Source organism: Moschus berezovskii, chromosome 17 (assembly GCF_049115385.1).
Source record: "Moschus berezovskii isolate FMDL1 chromosome 17, NW_MosBer_1.0, whole genome shotgun sequence".
Classification (NCBI taxonomy): Eukaryota; Metazoa; Chordata; class Mammalia; order Artiodactyla; family Moschidae; genus Moschus; species Moschus berezovskii.
In genome coordinates this window covers 7268445-7285683 of record NC_142476.1, presented here as the reverse complement: position 1 = coordinate 7285683, position 17239 = coordinate 7268445, and the positions used below count along the sequence as shown (strand labels likewise).

General features: G+C 57.1%; 1 protein-coding gene across 4 annotated transcripts in view; it reads right to left on the bottom strand.

Moving 5' to 3' along the window:
* Positions 1-3853: 3853 nt before the first annotated feature.
* MAPKAPK2 (MAPK activated protein kinase 2) overlaps positions 3854-17239 on the bottom strand; it is a 45546-nt gene continuing 32160 nt past the window's right edge. Inside the window, exons 3-12 of one of the 4 annotated variants that reach the window (XM_088845151.1) lie at positions 9064-9232; positions 8750-8889; positions 8489-8562; positions 8166-8245; positions 7609-7735; positions 6951-7026; positions 6467-6591; positions 6085-6170; positions 5904-5984; positions 3854-5410 (exon numbers count right to left, since the gene is read on the bottom strand). In XM_088845151.1, coding sequence (XP_088701277.1) covers positions 5267-5410; positions 5904-5984; positions 6085-6170; positions 6467-6591; positions 6951-7026; positions 7609-7735; positions 8166-8245; positions 8489-8562; positions 8750-8889; positions 9064-9232 — 1102 coding nt within the window. In that variant the 3' untranslated portion in view covers positions 3854-5266. The remainder of the gene's footprint in view (positions 5411-5903; positions 5985-6084; positions 6171-6466; positions 6592-6950; positions 7027-7608; positions 7736-8165; positions 8246-8488; positions 8563-8749; positions 8890-9063; positions 9233-17239) is intronic. The other 3 variants (XM_088845152.1, XM_055419983.2, XM_055419984.2) reach the window with 3 other exon arrangements.

Here is a 17239-nt window from a genome sequence, read left to right as displayed (position 1 = left end):
CACCTCGACCGCGCCGACCGTCAGCTCCAAGTCTCTGCAGTCGCGGTGCTCCCTCCCCACCACGGCCAGGGCCGCTGACCCGAGAGGGCGCGGTTTCACGCCCCCTCCTCCAGGCCAAGCCCCAGGAGGGCTGGACCCCCCCAACTCAGCTGTGTCTCCCCAGGGCCCCAAGCGCGGGGAGAGGCGCAGGGCAGGAGCTGCATCAGAGCGTGGCCTTGCTGCTCCTGGAGGGAGTCTCCTCAGAGAGGCTCCGACCCTCTGAAGGGCGGCCTGTCCAGGGAGGGGCCACCCCTGCACCTGGTCAGCGCCCCCCTCCTGAAGTCCAGGCTGGGCCACACTGCATGTGCACGCATCTGGGTCAGGGGGGACCAACACTGTCCGCCCCCAGCGAGGCGCACACGGAGGGCTTCACCCAACAGAGGATGATGGTCCAGGAGCTTCTGACCTCACTCATCCCACCCGCCTCAAAACCTCTGCGGCCTGCAGAGACCACCTGGGCTGGGGCTGCAGCCCCTCATTGGGGCAATCTTGACTGAGTCGATTCAGACCACAAAGTTTATGTTTACGGGACTCCAGACACAGAGAAAGGAAAGACAAGGTCTCTGAGGGTCGCACACAGATTTTGTATCTCAAGGACTAGCAATCGGGCAGACACTGGGTCTTACACTTGGTTTTTGCACTAAAGCATCGTGCAGGTAGGAAATGCCTGTGCATTCATTTGGTGACTTAGTAAGCTGGGTCTGACGGACTGCAGGTAAAGGAAGATAAATTCACTGAAAAGGCCCCACCGGAGCCTGGGGTCCCTTCCAAAGAATGGCTACTCCCCAACTCGGCCAGTCTCCCTCTTGGGGGGTGGAGGGGAGTGGGCACTGCATGTGGGCTTCAAGAGCGAGCCTGGGAGGGGCTGTATCCACAGGGCTGAGGGCACAGAGCGCCATGCACGGGCACGCTCAGTCGCGTCCGACTCTGCGACCGTACGGGCTGTAGTCGGACAGGCTCCTCGGTCTATGGGATTTTCCAGGCAAGAATACAGGTGTGGGTTGCCATTTCTTCCTCCAAGGTATCTTCTTGACCCAGGGATTGAATCTGTGTCTCCAGCATTACAGGCGAATTCTTGACCGCTGAGCCACTAGGGGAGTCTGAGGGTTACAGAGGCGGCCCCCCTAAGCCACCTCTGGCCACCTGGAGAAGACCTAGAAGGTTTGCGGACATTCAGCTGGCAGGGGAGACAGCTACTTTCCCCGGCCTCACCAGCTCCACCCTCGTCCCTTGAACAGCTGTTTCCTTCACACCCTGAGCAGCGCGGACCCTGCTCTGCCCACCAGCTCTACCCACCCATCACTCACAGACCTCCGCGTTTCCTGTCTCCAGTCCCCTCAGAGGAAAACCCCGCATTTTCTGTTACTGTTTACCAACCCAGCGGCCTCAAGCTGAGCAGGAACGTGGTCTCAGCATAGACCACAGTCCCTGCTTCAAACCTGGGCTTCCCCGAGCCCTCCCGGGAGGGCAGCCCAGCAGAGGGCGGGTCACCGACACGAGGAAAGCCACCCGGCCCGGTGAGACAGCCAAGGCCACCGTCTTATGGCACGCAACACCCCAAGGCCACGGAGAGCCACCGCCATTCCACAGAAACGGGGGCGCCCCCAGTGAAGGAGGCCCACTGCCCGACCCCTCTCCCCTTCCTTATCTTTGGTGGGGTTTTTTGTTTGTTTTTTAAGAAGCTATAAACTTGGAAGCAGGAGATCCAAATCAGATCAACCTCTGCTTAGTCATGAGGCCTTGGGAGAGTCATTTCACTTCTCTGAGGCTGAGTTTTCTTCTTCATTTTACTTCTCTGAGGTCAGCTGGAGGCTGGACCGACTGCCCCGGAGGCCTTTTGTGATGGTTAAGAGACCCGGGGGATCGCCCAGCGCAGCACCAGGCCTCCCTGGTGCCCACGAGTGTCCGCAGGCCTTCCCTACCACCCACACCACTTGAGGGCGTTCGAGGATCACATCCTGTGTTGCTTTCTCCAACCCTGCCCGCCAGCATCTGCCTTTAGGTACAAAAGTTTCCCCGCCACCCAACCTGGGAGTTTAGCAGAGGCAGAGAATTGCAGGGTGATGCCAGCATGGACCATCAGGGGCTTGGAGAAGGTAGACAGGCATGGTAAGACCGTTCTCATCAAGCCAGGCCCCTCCTGCCCTCCACCCTAGCCACCCTTCCCGAATGCCAGGTCCAGTCTGTAAAACAGGCTGACCCGGGTGGAGGAGGAAGCAGAACGCGGGGCTAACATGTGGGGCGGGTGGACGAAAAGGTGACATGACATGGGCCTCAGGGACAGGGCAGTGTCCCCACGACGCTCACAGCCAACCCCGGGGCCTGGGAACACACTGCCTCACGGCAAAGGATCTCTGCCTGGGGGACTGAGGTGTAGGCCCCCTCTGACCACACAGGTCCTTCAAAGTGGAGGCTCCTTCCTGGCGAGGTCAGAGCGACATGACGTTGTCAGTCTTGAAGACGGAGGAAGACGGCCTCAAGCCAAGAAACGGAGACGTCTCTGGAAGCTGCAAAGGCTTCAGAGAGAAACCCAACCCGGCCAGCCCCGTGTTGATCTCAGACCAGGGGGACCATCAGACTCCTGACCTCAGAAGTCTAACAATTAAACGTGTGCTATTTTAAGTCATAGAACGCATTAGTGAAGCAACAGGGAACTAACATGGCCTCCAGAGAGAGCAGAGCACTGGGAAACGCCCCCTGCACCCCAATTCCTGCCCCATCACCCCTTATTCCCTCTGTCCCTGGGTTCTTATGCCTCTGATACCCATGTTAAGTGCAGACATCACTGGACTTCTCTGACAGGAAAACGTCCCGCTGACTCATTTGAGCAGTGGTTTCTAGAGACATGGGTTGAGTTTCAAGGCAGGAGCCAAACACACTCAGGACTTGTGAGGGGTAGGCTCTGGGGGCCTTGTCTTTGCCACGAGGCTGGGCAGGGGAACGGGACTCCACTGACGACAGGGTGAGCAGGCCTCTCTCCTCCCGGCAGGAGGAGGTCTGGGACAAGAACACCCCAGGCCTTGGCTCCTGAGTTCTAGTCCAAACCCACTAGCAGGGGGACCCCCAATGCATCCCTTCACTCTCGTCACTTTTCTCACTCATAAAACGGGGCTAACCATCCTGGCCTGCCTGTCTCCCTGACAGCTCTGAGGACCCCGAGAGAAAATGCAGGTAAACTCGTCAACAGCTCCTTTTCCACCTGACTGGGTGGGAGAGCAGTGAGGTCAATAAACCAGTTTCTTTCTTAAGCGCTGCCATGAGTCAATTCACCCAGCGATCTCAAATACGCCGGGCCTCAGCCTTCACATCTGCAGACTGAATGCTCACAGGAGCACTGAGGCCTCTTCAACTGATAGTTTGTTTTCTGCCTCTGCCTGGCCCCCAGCACCCCCTACTGGAGCTTTCAGGAACTACGTCCACCTAATCCTCGACACTCCCCCCAGGATTTGGACCAATTCACAGCCACCACCTTCTTCAGTCCCCGTGCCAGCCCTAACCCTAACCCTGACCCCGACCCCAACCCCCAGATAAGAGTTTCAGCGTCTGGCCGTGGCTAAACAGGTCTAAGACCAGACTGGGAAGCAGCTCGGCTCCTGACTCAGTAACTGGCAAAACGTGCGGGCTCCCCAACCGCAGGGCCCATGCCCAGGCCAGAGACATCCCCCAGGCCCCCGACAGGGCAGGCGCTGGCTCCCTCGGGCAAGGGGCTTGCCTCTCTCCCCCAGGATACCCCGACTCTGCCCTCCCCACGCGTGGGAAGACAAGAGCTGGGGGATGTCAAGGGACTGAACCTCAGGAAGGAAGAGAGAAAGCCTTTCAACTATTAAATCTGTTTAGTAAAGACAATTTTGCTCATACAAAACGACAAGAGTTTACAACAGTCTGAGAGCTGGGCGCCGTCAGAGGCGGGGAGGCGCTGCAGGCATCGGAGCCCTGCCCTCGCAACCCCAAGAAGGCCCCGGGCACCCCCAGCCCTGCCTGAGGGAGATGAGAGCTGAAGCATCACCGCCCCCTGCCCCAGGGACTGCAGCGCGGGGCCCTCCCCACAGCTCAGGTTAACACGGGGCCTCCCCACCCCACACTGGCCTGGACATGTCGCTGAGTTGTTTGGGGCGGGGTCGGGGGAGCAGCTGGTAGGAGATGGGCAGAGTCGGGACATCTTTGGTGCAAAGCCTCCCCCACCTGCCCGCTGGGTCGTGCCACGGACACTTGCAGAGGCCACAGGAGTGCCGCACTCGCCACCAAGGGGCTGCGGAACGACACCCAGGAGGCACTCGAAACACAGGCTCACCCATGTGGGCTGAGGGCGGGCCTGATGCAACATGACTGCAGATGTGAGAGCACACACCAGCAGGTTAAAAATGGCAGGAAGGGGGCACAGAGGCCTGACGGCGGAGGCCTGGGACCAGCATGAACGGGGTGGAGGGTTCCGAGTGGGGCTCCCGTCTTCCTGGCGCTGCGCCCCCGAGAGCCCACACAGGCGGGGCAGGCAGCCTGGCGCGGGGCCCGGACAGGCTCCCAGGCACTTGGGCAGGCCCAGCGCGGGCAGGGTGGGCCCGGGGGCGGGGAGACGGTTCCGAGCGCCGTAGGGGCCCCTCACGCGCACAGGCACTGACCCGGGTACAGGCATACACACACGTGGCGCGCGCGCGCGCACACACACACACACACACACACACTCACTCCTATCCATCTGGCACACTGGGGACGTCCGAGCGCTCAGCGGAGCTTCTGGGCCCCAGGCCCCACCGTCTGCAGTTCCTGGCAGGCCTCAGCCAGTGGGGACCTGGGGCTGTAGCGGGGAGGTTAGGGGGCCAGCAGGGCAACGCAGGGACGCCCCTCGAGAGGGTTCCACAGACACCCTGGAACACACCCCAAACCCTTGCAGTCTCCAGACAAGACGGGGCTTGGAGGACACGGGCGGGAGTGAGGGCAAGAATGATAAAAGAAGGTTCATAAAAATTCTAAGTCAAATTACTGATAAAACTGCCAAATGAGCACAGGGTCGAGAGCACAGTGCTCCCTCTCCCCCGGGCCCCAGCCTCCCGGGCGCCCCCTCTCAGGCAGGTGGCCGGAACTGAAGGCAGAACGCAGCCTCTGAAGAGGTCCCGGCCCCACGCGACCCAGGAGGAGGAGAAGCGGGAGGAGGTGGCTCTGGGTCTCTCTTTAAAAAATCCATCCGGGTCGAAAGTTATTGCTTGTCCTCCAGTGGAGCAGCCGGCCCAGCTCAGTGAGCGAGGGCCGCAGCCTCCAGTGCCCGCGCTTTCTTCCGCCTCTTCAGAAGCAGAGGGTTGGACGCGTCTTCAATCTTTTTTATCTTGATCTGCTCGTAGTCGACCCGCATCGTGGCCAAGGCACTGGTCATCTCCTCCTGAGGGTGACGACCGGGAGAGACGTCAGGGACCACAGGCGGAGCAGGGCAGGGATGGGGTGACATGCAGGAGCGAGACAGAGGGCCAGCCCAGGGCCGGCTCAGCAGAGCCCCCTCGGGCCCAGAGCCCCCCAGCAAGCCTGGGGGAGCAAAAGAGCACCCACCAGGAGCCGGGAGACCTGGACTCACGTCTGCTCCAGCCAGACATCAGCTGGGCGACCATGAATAGGGCACTTCCTCCCCCCCGGGGCCTCAGTTTCCTCATCTGCAAAGTGAGGAGACTTTGTAGAGGACCTTTCAGGCCCTTTCAGAGGCAGAGCGTAACGGCTGGCAGGAAACAGCCACAGCCAACTTTAGACTGACACAGAAGCCTCTGCCCACAGCCTGGTCAGGGAAGCGGCTGAGTCGCTGTGGTACCGGACGACCCGGGGCTGGAGGATGCAGAGCCAGCCGCCCCCATGAGCCCCACCGAGCCCCGCCAGGCGCTCCTCACCTTGACGTCCTCCCACCTCTCCTTGTCCTCCTTCAGGACCCGGCTGGTGTGCAGTGGGGTTTGAGGGACCTTCGTCGATTGCTGGGCGCAGAGAAAAGGGTCTGAGTGAAGGCCTGGGGCGGGGCGGGGCCCGCAGGGACCGGCTCCGTGGACCCAGGTGCCTCCAGCCCGCCGGGCTCACCATGATCCAGGGGTGGTTCATGAACTCGGTAATGGTCATCCTCTGGGTGGGCTCGGTCTTCAGCAGGTTCCGGATGAGCATCTTCACTGCGGGAGGAAAGTGGGGTGCCCATAGGAGACAGAGACAGCTCAGGGGCCACCCTCCCCACCTGCTCCTTCCCAGTTTTCAGGGAGAAGCTAGACTCAAAGGGGGCGTGGACCACCCAAGATGCTGGCCCTGAGGACCACTACAGACAGCTCCACCATCGGACGGCCCCACACGTCCCAAGCCCTGGCCCTCGTGGGCCCTTCACACAGAGCAGGTGTGGGCTGGGTGAAGACCCACAGCCACGTCACTGATGGGAGATCACACAGACACACACACAGACACACGGGCTCTTTACCTTCCTCTGATACTTCTGACCATTCTGGGTTGGGGAATTCATACTGGCCCATTCGGATGCGACTCTTCATTCCCGGAGAGATGGCAAGGCCGTGGTTGGAATAGAAGGGGGGGTACCCACACAGCCTGAGCCGAGAGGCAGCGGGAAGAGAGGAACAGAGCTGGTGTCATTTAGGATCCCGCACCAGGACTTCTTGTGAAGTTCACAGAGAAAGTGGGACTCGCTGATTCAGGTACAAAGTCAGGGACAGGGCCCAGGAATCCAACATACCGAGTATCTAAACCACACGTTTTCCTGCCCCTTAGCTAATTCGTAGCACCGAGCTGTCAGAGTCCACTCTACACCGAGAGGGGACACGCAGGACCCCCAGGGCACCCCCATCCAGAAGAGGATGCTAACCGCAGCCTCTTCCTCTCACCCCAAAGGCAGAGGCTTCCGTCCACGCCTGCCCAGCCCGTGTCCCCAGGCTCCTCCCCACACTCACAGGATGTACATGATGACACCCAAGGACCACATGTCACAGGACTTGTCGTACTTCTCTGGGCCCAGCACCTCTGGAGCTGTAAACAAAGACGAAGGCAGTGGGCCTGGTCCTCAGAATGCCAAGATCCACCCAGGCCCTCTGTAGGTGTGCCCACCCGACCCTTCAGCCCATCACAATGGGACCGCAGCTAGGCCCAGAAGGGGGACAGTGATAGCCCAGGCCAGAAGACCCTCCTCAGCGGGGAGCCCGAGGGCCAGAATCTCAAGATAAAGCAAGTCTTGAACTGCAAGAGCCTTTCAGACTGCCTTTTGGTTTGACAAAGACATTTTGAGAGTTTCCTCTGTGCAGCCGGCTGGGGGTCCTGGAGCAGAGGCACATCCCAGACCCGCCTGGAGGTCTGAAGGGGACAAGAGCTCTTCTCAGTGAAAGTGCACACGTGCACAAAATCCCACCCGTAACCTCACATACATAACTTCCTGTACCACTTCAGGCCCTGCAAGACCTGCTAAGCCTCCTTCAGGTCGGGTCACATCAGAACCAGGCTACAAAGGGCCGGCAGACACAACTCTCCTGGGTGCTGGGGCCCTGAGACCAGCAAGAGGAGGCTCTGGGAGAAGCTGCGGGCAAAGACGGGCTCCCAGGCCTTCTCTGGACTCACCCACGTAGTATGGCGTGTAACAAGGAGTCGTCAGAGAGTTGTGACTGGTGGTCTCCTTGGCAAAGCCAAAATCAGTGAGTTTGAGGATGGCGTTGGGCCTTTTGGAGGTGTATAAGAGGTTCTCGGGCTAGAGAGAGTGAGACAAGCAGCATCTGCTGAACCTGTGAGCAGCTGTCAGAAACCCACAGCAGAGCGGTTCCTCCCCGCCTTCCCGCCCCCATTCAGCAACCATCTGTCCCGCCGCACACCAGCAGGACCCTCAGCCCCCGCCTCCCGAGGGCTCATGGCGCAGAGATGGAGTAAACACCGCAGGGGCAGGGCGTAGGAGGGCTGTGGGGGTGACTGAGAAGCATGGCCTCAGGAGGCTTCCCGGCCAGGAGGGGGCACTGCCCAGGCAGGGCCTGCCGGCAGAGAGGCGCTCTGCCCACTCTGCCGCGGGAGCCAGGCCGCGAGGACGCAGGGCGACCCTGGGGACCCTTCCGAAAGCCACCGTGGCCCTGACCACACGGCCTGCAGGCCCCCTGGGTTGGGGGCTGGGCGGTACAAACAGCTGGTACCTTGACGTCCCGATGGGCAATGTTGATCGAGTGCAAATACTGGATGGCCTCCCCGATGCTCTTCATGATCTCCGAGGCCTCTGCAGGGGAGACGGGAGCGGGCAGACAGAGGCCAAGTCACAAGATGTGTCCTCAGGTTTGAAAAGCCGAGGCGCAAGCCCTCCCGGGAAGCCTAAGGCCCCCGACGCCCCCACCCGCCCCAGAAGGCGAGGCGCAGGAGCGGGCAGAGCCCCAGCAGCAGGCGGCGGTGGGCCTGAGCACCTCCCCGGGAGCAGGCCCCTGGAGCCCCGCTGCCCCGCCGCCCTGCCGGGCCCGCGACAGACCCTTTCTACCTCTTTCCGTGAAGGCCTGGTCTCCTCGGTCCTGGATTCGACTGAACAGTTCTCCGCCGTCCAAACTGAAACAAAGCCACAGTGAGACGGGGCGTGACATCGCACGAGCGCGCTCGCCACTGGCCCCCAAGAGCAACGAGGCGTTTGCATGCTGAGTTTCAGCGTCCCCAGCCGGCAGTCCTCGGAAGGTAAGGAGCCCGGGCGGGGAGCAGGGTCAGGCTGGGCCGGGAACCAGAGGGGAGGGCTGCTCACCACTCCATGACGATTAGCAAGCACTTCCGCCCCGCGTACAGGTTCTCGTAGACGTCCACGATGCGCACGATGTGCGGGCACTGCGAGGCGCGCCAGTGCAGCTCCACCTCGCGGCGGGCCTTAGGGCAGTCCTGCAGCATCTGCAAGCCAGACCTCCTGAGGGAGCGCGGGGAGGCTGCCCATCCTGCACCTCCCCTGGCCCGGCCGGCCCATCGACGCCCCGCCCCACCTGTCCACGCCCCGCCCCGGCCCATCGACGCCCCACCCCGGTCCATCCCTCTTGTCACAGCCCCACACCCCCTCCCAAGCCTGACTTGGGGCTCTGTAGCTCTCTTATCTGCTCTAAAAGAAACTTTAGGATGACTCCTTGTGAGGTCTCCACAGCTGACCAGAGACCACCCTTGACCATGCAGGAAAAGATGGTTGGCCTCTCCCCAGCTAAGGGTGTGAAGTCTACTCCAAAAGGCGGACGGTACAGGACGCCTGGATGGGAAGACAGAGTGGAGAGGGGCCTGTAGAGGGGAGCCTCCAGATCTGTCAGGAAAGGAAGCTCTAAGATCCCTAAACCCAGCACACCAAATCCACAGCCATATCCTTTCAACAGCAGACAGCCTCGTGAGCCAGTCAGTATGATCTAACTCCTGGTTCTGAACAGACCCCAGCCTGGAGCAAATCACTTAACATGAGCCTTGTTCCCGTCCCCTCTTCTTTTGGAGACCAGAAAGCCAAGGTATTAAAAAAGCCTGGCTCCCTTACTTGAGTCAAAGGCCGAGACTTGACTAGTCTAAGCCAATTTCATCAATCCCAAGCTCTTTACCAAGACCTGACACTGGTCAGGTAGCACTCGGCAGGAAATCTGCGGAGAGGTCTCTTGAAAGCAACAGAGAAGGCAGCATGTCTCCCGCGCATGGCACCTGGTGCCAGGGCAGCCGCTCTGGTACCAGGGGGTACCTTGATGGGGGGTGATACAGCGGAGCACAAAAACATCTGCTAGGAAGCGCATTTGTCTTGGTGAGGAAGATAAGATGGCCGGAAAGTAGCCAGATTACACAGGAAGGGGAAAGGCAAACCAGGTACTTCCAACAATAAAACTAACATTCAGTTATGCTATGGTCTATGACATGCTGGGCTTTGCCTAACTGTACAACAGCTGTCCATTTTACAGGCTGAGGAAACTGAGGCTCATAGAAGCAATGTGTCCCAAGCTCATTTCTGGGGGAAGCCAGGGTTGGAATCCAGGCCATGTGGATTCCAAAGCCTAAACCTTTTCCATGATACCATGCAACTTTTAGAGGAGGGGTGGAAGCCAAGACTTGTTAGTCTCAGATCCCCAAATGCAAACTGGTTTCAGAGATACAACCCCCAACAGGTGCCCAGATAATTCAGTCTCCTTGGGAGCAGTCACCATGGGGTCACACTGCCACCTGGTGGCAGTCTAGGGACACTGCACAGATCCTGAGTTTTGCTCCCTTCAACTTCACTCATTCAAAAAGGTTTTTTTCCTTTCCCACACACTATGAAAAGCAGGAAGAAACTCTGGCCAATCTCATTTGCAAGTATTTCAATTCAACAAGCATTTACAGAGCTCCTACTATGGGTCACACATTGTGCTAGATGTCAAAACCAAAAAGAAGAGGCCCAGTCTGAAAGAGACGGATGGATGGCATCATGGGACATGAGTTTGAGCAACCTCCGGGAGATGGTGAAGGACAGGGAAGCCTGATGTGCTGCAGTCCATGAGGTCGCAAAGAGACACGACTGAGCAACTCAACAACAACCTCAAAGAACTCAAACTGGGGGAATGGGCGTGAGGGAAGGTCACCACACAGAAAAATGCTTATAGCCCAGTGAGAGAGCCTGCGGTGAGACTGCTAACTTCAGAGTGCAAGAGAAAAAGTCCTCAGGGCAGCGCAGCGCAGAAAGAAAGACCTCTATCGCCCTCTACAGGTGCAGAGTGCTGAAGCCCAAGCCTCTACATTCACCCAGAGGCAACGGGGGTCAAGGATCTGCAGTGAGGAGAGACCTGGGCCCGGGTCTGAAATCTGTCCATTTCCGGTTGCACAGCCTTGGAGAGACCGTCACCTTTTGAGCCTGCTCTGCATCTGCAAGTCAGGGGTTAGAATATCTGCCTCCCTCCCTCACAGAGCCACTGCAAGCTTCTAAGGAAAGAACCTCTGAGCACGCTTTGTTATCAGAAAGGCGCTCACCTCTGCAAACCATCAGCGTAACTGCCACAGCACAGGGGCCCTCTCCGTCACCTCTGAGTGAGGCTGGAACCCCCTGATATAACCGACAAACCTTGATGTTACAACTCACCAGCAAGACCGTAGGCTGGGTTTGTGCCTGCAGCCCCGTGACCACCGCCTAGAAACCAGCTCTGCTCAAACTCTCCACAGCTGTGCCAAGTGAGCACGCTGCTGCTGCTGCTGCTAAGTTGCTTCAGTCATGTCCGACTCTGTGCGATCCCAGAGACGGCAGCCCACCAGGCTCCTCCGTCCACAGGACTCTCTAGGCAAGAACACTGGAGTGGGCTGACATTTCCTTCTCCAAGTGAGCACACACCAAGGCCCAAATCCACGTGCACGCCCCTCTGCCCCTCCTAAACTCAGAGCACGCACTGCAGGTTCTGTGTGCTCTCTACCTTAGACACAGCAGTGTGAGGGGCATTAGGCAAAAGAGAACGTGCGGCCAGGAAGCCTGGGTTCACACTGCACCTTCAGATTTGCACACAATGCACTCTGTAGCTGGCAGAGGAGCTGGAGTGACGTAGTACAGCAAACCTGGCTTTGCGAATCACACACAATTTGCATCCCAGTTCTGCACTTCTCAGCTTGTCAAAACAAGAAAATTGGACAGAGGAGTACTTTCAAATTCTAACAGAAGCAGAGTAAGAATCCCCATGAACACCAGAAACTGACAGCCAGGGGTGTGTCAGACATCCTTGAACGAATATAAAAATCAGCCCACAGTGAAAGTGAGACCTTCGACCTGGTCAGGCTTCCAGGCTGGCTGATGTCACGGGGCAGAGCCGTGAAGAGCCAAAGAGGCTGTGTGGACAGCTGTGGGGTACCGACGCCACAGAGAGGCAGGCAGGAATGTGCTAATCTGGAGGACTGGGCTAAGTGAAGACCAACAGGGGAGGTGCTGTTCTCTGGCCCGAGGAGCGTCAGGGAGAGAAAACAGGATTCTGGCGCGCCACCAGGGGCCACCAGCAGAGGAACGCAACAACAGGCTTGACCAGGAGCCAAGAGAGTCACATGGAAAGGCTTCCACGTCTTCGGCCTGGACAAGGACAGGAGAGGCCAAAAGGCCCAGGACCACAGCCCTGAGGGCAGGAAGGGTCTTCCCACCAAAAAGCTAGAGGCCCCGAGACAAGGAACGCCTGAGGGGATCATAAAACATTTCAAGCACATGCTAAGCCTGCAATGCATACTGTGACTTGCCTCTGCCCCCAGAGTTTGCCTCTGAAATTCCCTTCCCCAGTGGAGAAGGTTAACTGTCACATGTGCTAAACTGCAACGCAATAGGCAAGGCCGCCCGCCTACAGGTGTGCCAGGAGGCAGGACCAGGCCAGGGGCCGCAGCCTGGGGAGGAGCCTCAAGGGGGAGGGTGGCGGCGAGGGAACTCTCCGGAATACTGATCCATTACCACACGGTCCAGCGATCCCACTTCTGGGATGTATCCAGAAACACTCCAATTCAAAAAGACACAGGCATCCCGATAAGCAGCACTATTTACAACAGCCAAGACAGGGAAGATGCAGTGCATAAATACAATGGAATAAAGGATGAAATAATGCCATCTGTAGTGACATGGATGGACAGAGAGATTATCACACTAAGTAAAGCAAAGACAAATATCATATGATATCATTTATATGTAGAATCTAAAAAAAAAATGATACAAATGAACTTATTTACAAAAGAGAAAAAGACTCACAGAAAACAAATTCATGGAAAGGGGAAGGGGAGGGGTAAATTAGGAATTTGGGATTAACAGATATACACTACTATATATAAAGCAGATCGGCAAGGACCTACCGCATAGCACAGGGAACTCTACTCAGTACTCTGTGATAGACTATGTGAGAAAAGAATCTAAAAAGGAGTGAACATACATACACATGGCAAGTCCCTCTGCTGTAACCCGAAACTAACACAGCGCTGTGAATCAACCACACTCCAGTTCAAAAAATGTTTAAATCCAAAACAAAAAAAACAAAACACTGTTCCATGCCTCTGTCTTCGCTGGAATCTGCAGGCAAAAAAGCAGTCTGCCTCATATCCCCCACCAAATGAATCTTCCATCATGGGACCGCATGAAGACCCAGGGTTGTCAGCATTCTAAGCCTAGGTGAGCCAGAGAAGCGGAAAGAAACAGAGGCCGGGGTCTGAGCGCTGCTCACCAGTAAGGCCGATCTGAGGAAGACAGGAAGAACAAGCCCCAGGTCCCCAGGGACCATCCCTCACAGGCTCCAGCACTCACCAAGCGTGCGAAATTGGGGAAGGTTTAATCCCTTTGTACCTCAGTTTCCTGAACTAATAGTTTAGTTCAGTTGCTCAGTCACGTCTGACTCTTTGCAACCCCGTGGACTGCAACACACCAGGCCTCCCTGTCCATCACCAACTCCCGGAGTCTACCCAAACCCAGGTCCATTGAGTTGATGACGCCCATCCAACCATCTCATCCTCTGTCGTCCCCTTCTCCTCCTGCCCCCAATCCCTCCCAGTATCAGGGTCTTTTACATCATGAGTCAGCTCTTTGCATCAGGTGGCCAAAATATTAGAGTTTCAGCCTCAACATCAGTCCTTCCAATGAACACCCAGGACTGATCTCCTTGCAGTCCAAGGGACTCAAGAGTCTTCTCCAGCACCACAGTTCAAAAGCATCCATTCTTCGGCGCTCAGCTTTCTTTACAATCCAGCTCTCACATCCATATATGACTGCTGGAAAAACCATAGTCTTGACCGGACGGACTTTTGTTGGCAAAGTGATGCCTCTGCTTTCTAATGCGCTGTCTAGGCTTATCCACCGAACAGGACAACAGCGCCCACCTGCACGAAGTGAACTAGCGCGTTACACTGCGCGGAGAGCGGAGCCTGGCAGAGTGAGCGGTGCACATTGCCGCTTTACTGCCTCCCCAGACCCTGCACGAGTCCCCCTGGGGCGGGTAGCGGGCACCTCACGCACACGCATCTCATTCACGGTGCTACTGACGGCTCCAGGCGCCGGGCAAGGGGCACCCGCAACAGCGGAGAGAAGTGGGCTTTGGCGTGCTGGCCCCAGGTCCCCCTCTCCCTTCACACCACCCAGACAGCTGGGGGCAGGGTGCCCGCGTCGGAAGCCATCCCTCCTCCCCACAACTGACTGAGCGCCAGAGGGAGTGATGCAGAAGCCTGACTCAAGCACAGGGTGCGGTGCCCACGCGTGGGCACCCTGGTGGGTAAGACCCTCTCTGCCCTCCCAGCAGAAGGGTGGCACCTCTGCTGTGGGCAGGCTCACCCACATGGAAGGAGGCTACCTGGGCGCCCAGCAGGCCAGAAGAAAGAAGGAGGGCTTGGGGAGGAGGGCTGCTGCTGTGGGCCGAGTCCCAGCAAGCAAGCAGCAGCCTCGGAGGGCCCAGAGGAGCTGGGAAAAGGGAGCCATCCGCGTCAGCAGGAGCCACACACCCACCCCACGAGGACGCATGCTGCTCTCTGAGTGGGAGAACACAGAAGCAGAGCCACTAAGCTCCAGCTCGAGGTCCCTGAGCTGGCTGCTCCCAGCAGCGCTGGGGTCTCAGCCCCACTCCCACTGCTCCCAGAGCCCCTTTCCCACACCCCGAGGAAGGGCAGAGGGCAGAATACCTGCCCAAGGGCATCCATGAGCCCAACAGCCACCTACAGGGACTGAAAACATGCACAAGCCTGCATGCGCAAAGCCGCTCTTTACCCCTGAAGCCCCAGAATTCAAGAACTCTAGAATTTTACCCTATGGCACTAATCAGAGGAGCTTTAACACTATATACATTCTAAGCGTTGCCTACTTTAACTAGAAATGAGTAACAAACCACATGCCCAACAACAGGCAACAGAGATAAATAATGTTTCAGAATTAATAATATTTAAGGGGAAATGATTTCTAAGGGTTTCAGTCACCTCGACGCTATCAACAGTAGCACTTTGTTTTTTCTTTTACAGCACAAATCTCCATCTGAAGTTTCCTTAAGTCTGTCTGATTGTAAGTGAAAAAGTAAGCGACAGTGAGGTGGATGAACCCGAAGTCAGAAAGAGAAAAACAACACTGTATCCTGCTGCTGCTAAGTCACTTCAGTCGTGTCCGATTCTGTGTGACCCCACAGACAGCAGCCCACCAGGCTCCCCCGTCCCTGAGATTCTCCAGGCAAGAACACTGGAGTGGGTTGCCATTTCCTTCTCCGAAACACTGTCTATTAATACATATATATGAAATCTAGAAAAACGGTACCGATGAGCCTAACTGAAGGACTGGAATAGAGCCACAGACATTAGAGTGGACCTGTGGCCACAGCAGGAAGGAGACAGCGGGACGAGTGGAGACGGGGCACTCATGCAGGCACACGCCCACGTGTGGACAGAGCTGGTGGGAAGCTGTCAGACAGCACAGGGCGCTCAGCCTCGGCTCCGCGGTGAGCTGGGGTGGGGGCTCAGAGGGAGGGGCCATGTGTGCTCACAGCTGATTCACCGTGCTGTACAGCAGAAGTCAACGCCACACTGCAGAGCAATGCTCCTCCAACTAAACTCCTTAAGATGATCTTCCAAGAAAAGCTTTTCAGCATACTCCTAGATGTAGATTTAAGCGTAGTCCTAGATGTATATTTCAGTATAGCCCTATATGTATATTTGCATATGTATGTGTGCACGTGTGTTTATATTTATATGCATATGTACACAGATGTATCGATCAGCATGTATATGTGTCTGTATATACACATATGTATGGAAAGGCAGTCACACTCAGTAAAACGCTAATAGCGATATATCTGAAACATATGATAACAGGCGCCTTAATTTTCTTTACTGTATCTTTATTCTCTGAGTGATTCATAATTAGCATGCATACTTTTTAAAGAGCCTAAGAAGCTCAGCTCTCTGCATTTGACTCGGAGCCTGTCCCTCAAACCCCTGGGCCCGGTGGCCGGGGAACAGCGGCTGTGGTCGCCCAGGCGGCTCTGTCAGGGGCTGCGCTCAGAGTCTTGAGCGAGGCAGTGGCTTGTGCCCAGAGGGCGCCCGTTGCCGCACAGGCCCCCACGGAGAAGAGACGAGCAGACCTACAGTGCGAGCCACACTCTCGGCCCGCTCCAGCTCAGCCGGCCCTGACCCTCGCCTCCGCAGCACCCCGGCTGGGAACGGGGCATCCATGTCTGGCTGGAAGATCACAGGACCTCTCCTCTCATTCAGCCTGACCCCTGGGAAACCAGGCCCCCGCAGCCCTGAACGGCAAACAAGGAGGTCCGCGGAGTCACAAGGGGGCACACTGTCCCGGTACCACGTGTGATCTCCCTGAAGAGCGGGGTCCCCCACGCCCCCTCCCAGTGGGGGGCGGGGTCCCCCACGCCCCCTCCCACGGAGTCACAAGGGGGCACACTGTCCCGGTACCATGTGTGACCCCCCTGAAGAGCGGGGTCCCCCCATGCCCCCTCCCCGGGTCTGCAGCCATCCAGGGGGTGGGAGGCACGCGGCCCTCGCAGCCCCAGACCTCATCTTCCCGATGGTCTTCACCAGGCACACCTGGAACGCCCAGCACGCGTCACATGCTGGTGTGGAAGCTGCTAGAACACAACGGAGAACATGGCAACTCAAGCCTGCCCCACAGAGATTACACTTTAGTGCAGGAAGCACACGACAAACACATTTTCTGTTTATTTTTAAATTACACATCATGATTTGTGCTATAAAGGACATAAGTTATGTGCTGTCACAGAAGCAGCAGTGCTGCTGAGCAAGAATCTCTTTTCCCCCCAAATTTCAGAGACGAGAGGCTGCAGAGGTGTCTCTTGTCTCTTCACCCAGCTCAGCTCAGGACATAAGACATGAGAAACGGACAGGTGTTGCGTGAAATGATGGTTTTCCTCGATGTCTACAAGACCGCCGGGAGAAACACCAATCACCCGAGACATGCAGGTGACACCACCCTGATGGCAGAAAGTGAAGAGGAACTTAAAAGCCTCTTGATGAAAGTGAAAGAGGAGAGTGGAAAAGCTGGCTTGAAGCTCAACATTCAGAAAACTAAGATCATGGCATCTGGTCCCATCACTTCATGGGAAATAGATGGGGAAACAGTGGAAAACAGTGTCAGACTTTATTTTGGGGGGCTCCAAAATCACTGCGGATGCTGACTGCAGCCAAGAAATTAAAAGATGCTTACTCCTTGGAAGGAGTTATGACCAACCTAGATAGCATATTAAAAAGCAGAGATATTACTTTGCCAACAAAGGTCCATCTAGTCAAGGCTACGGTTTTTCCAGTGGTC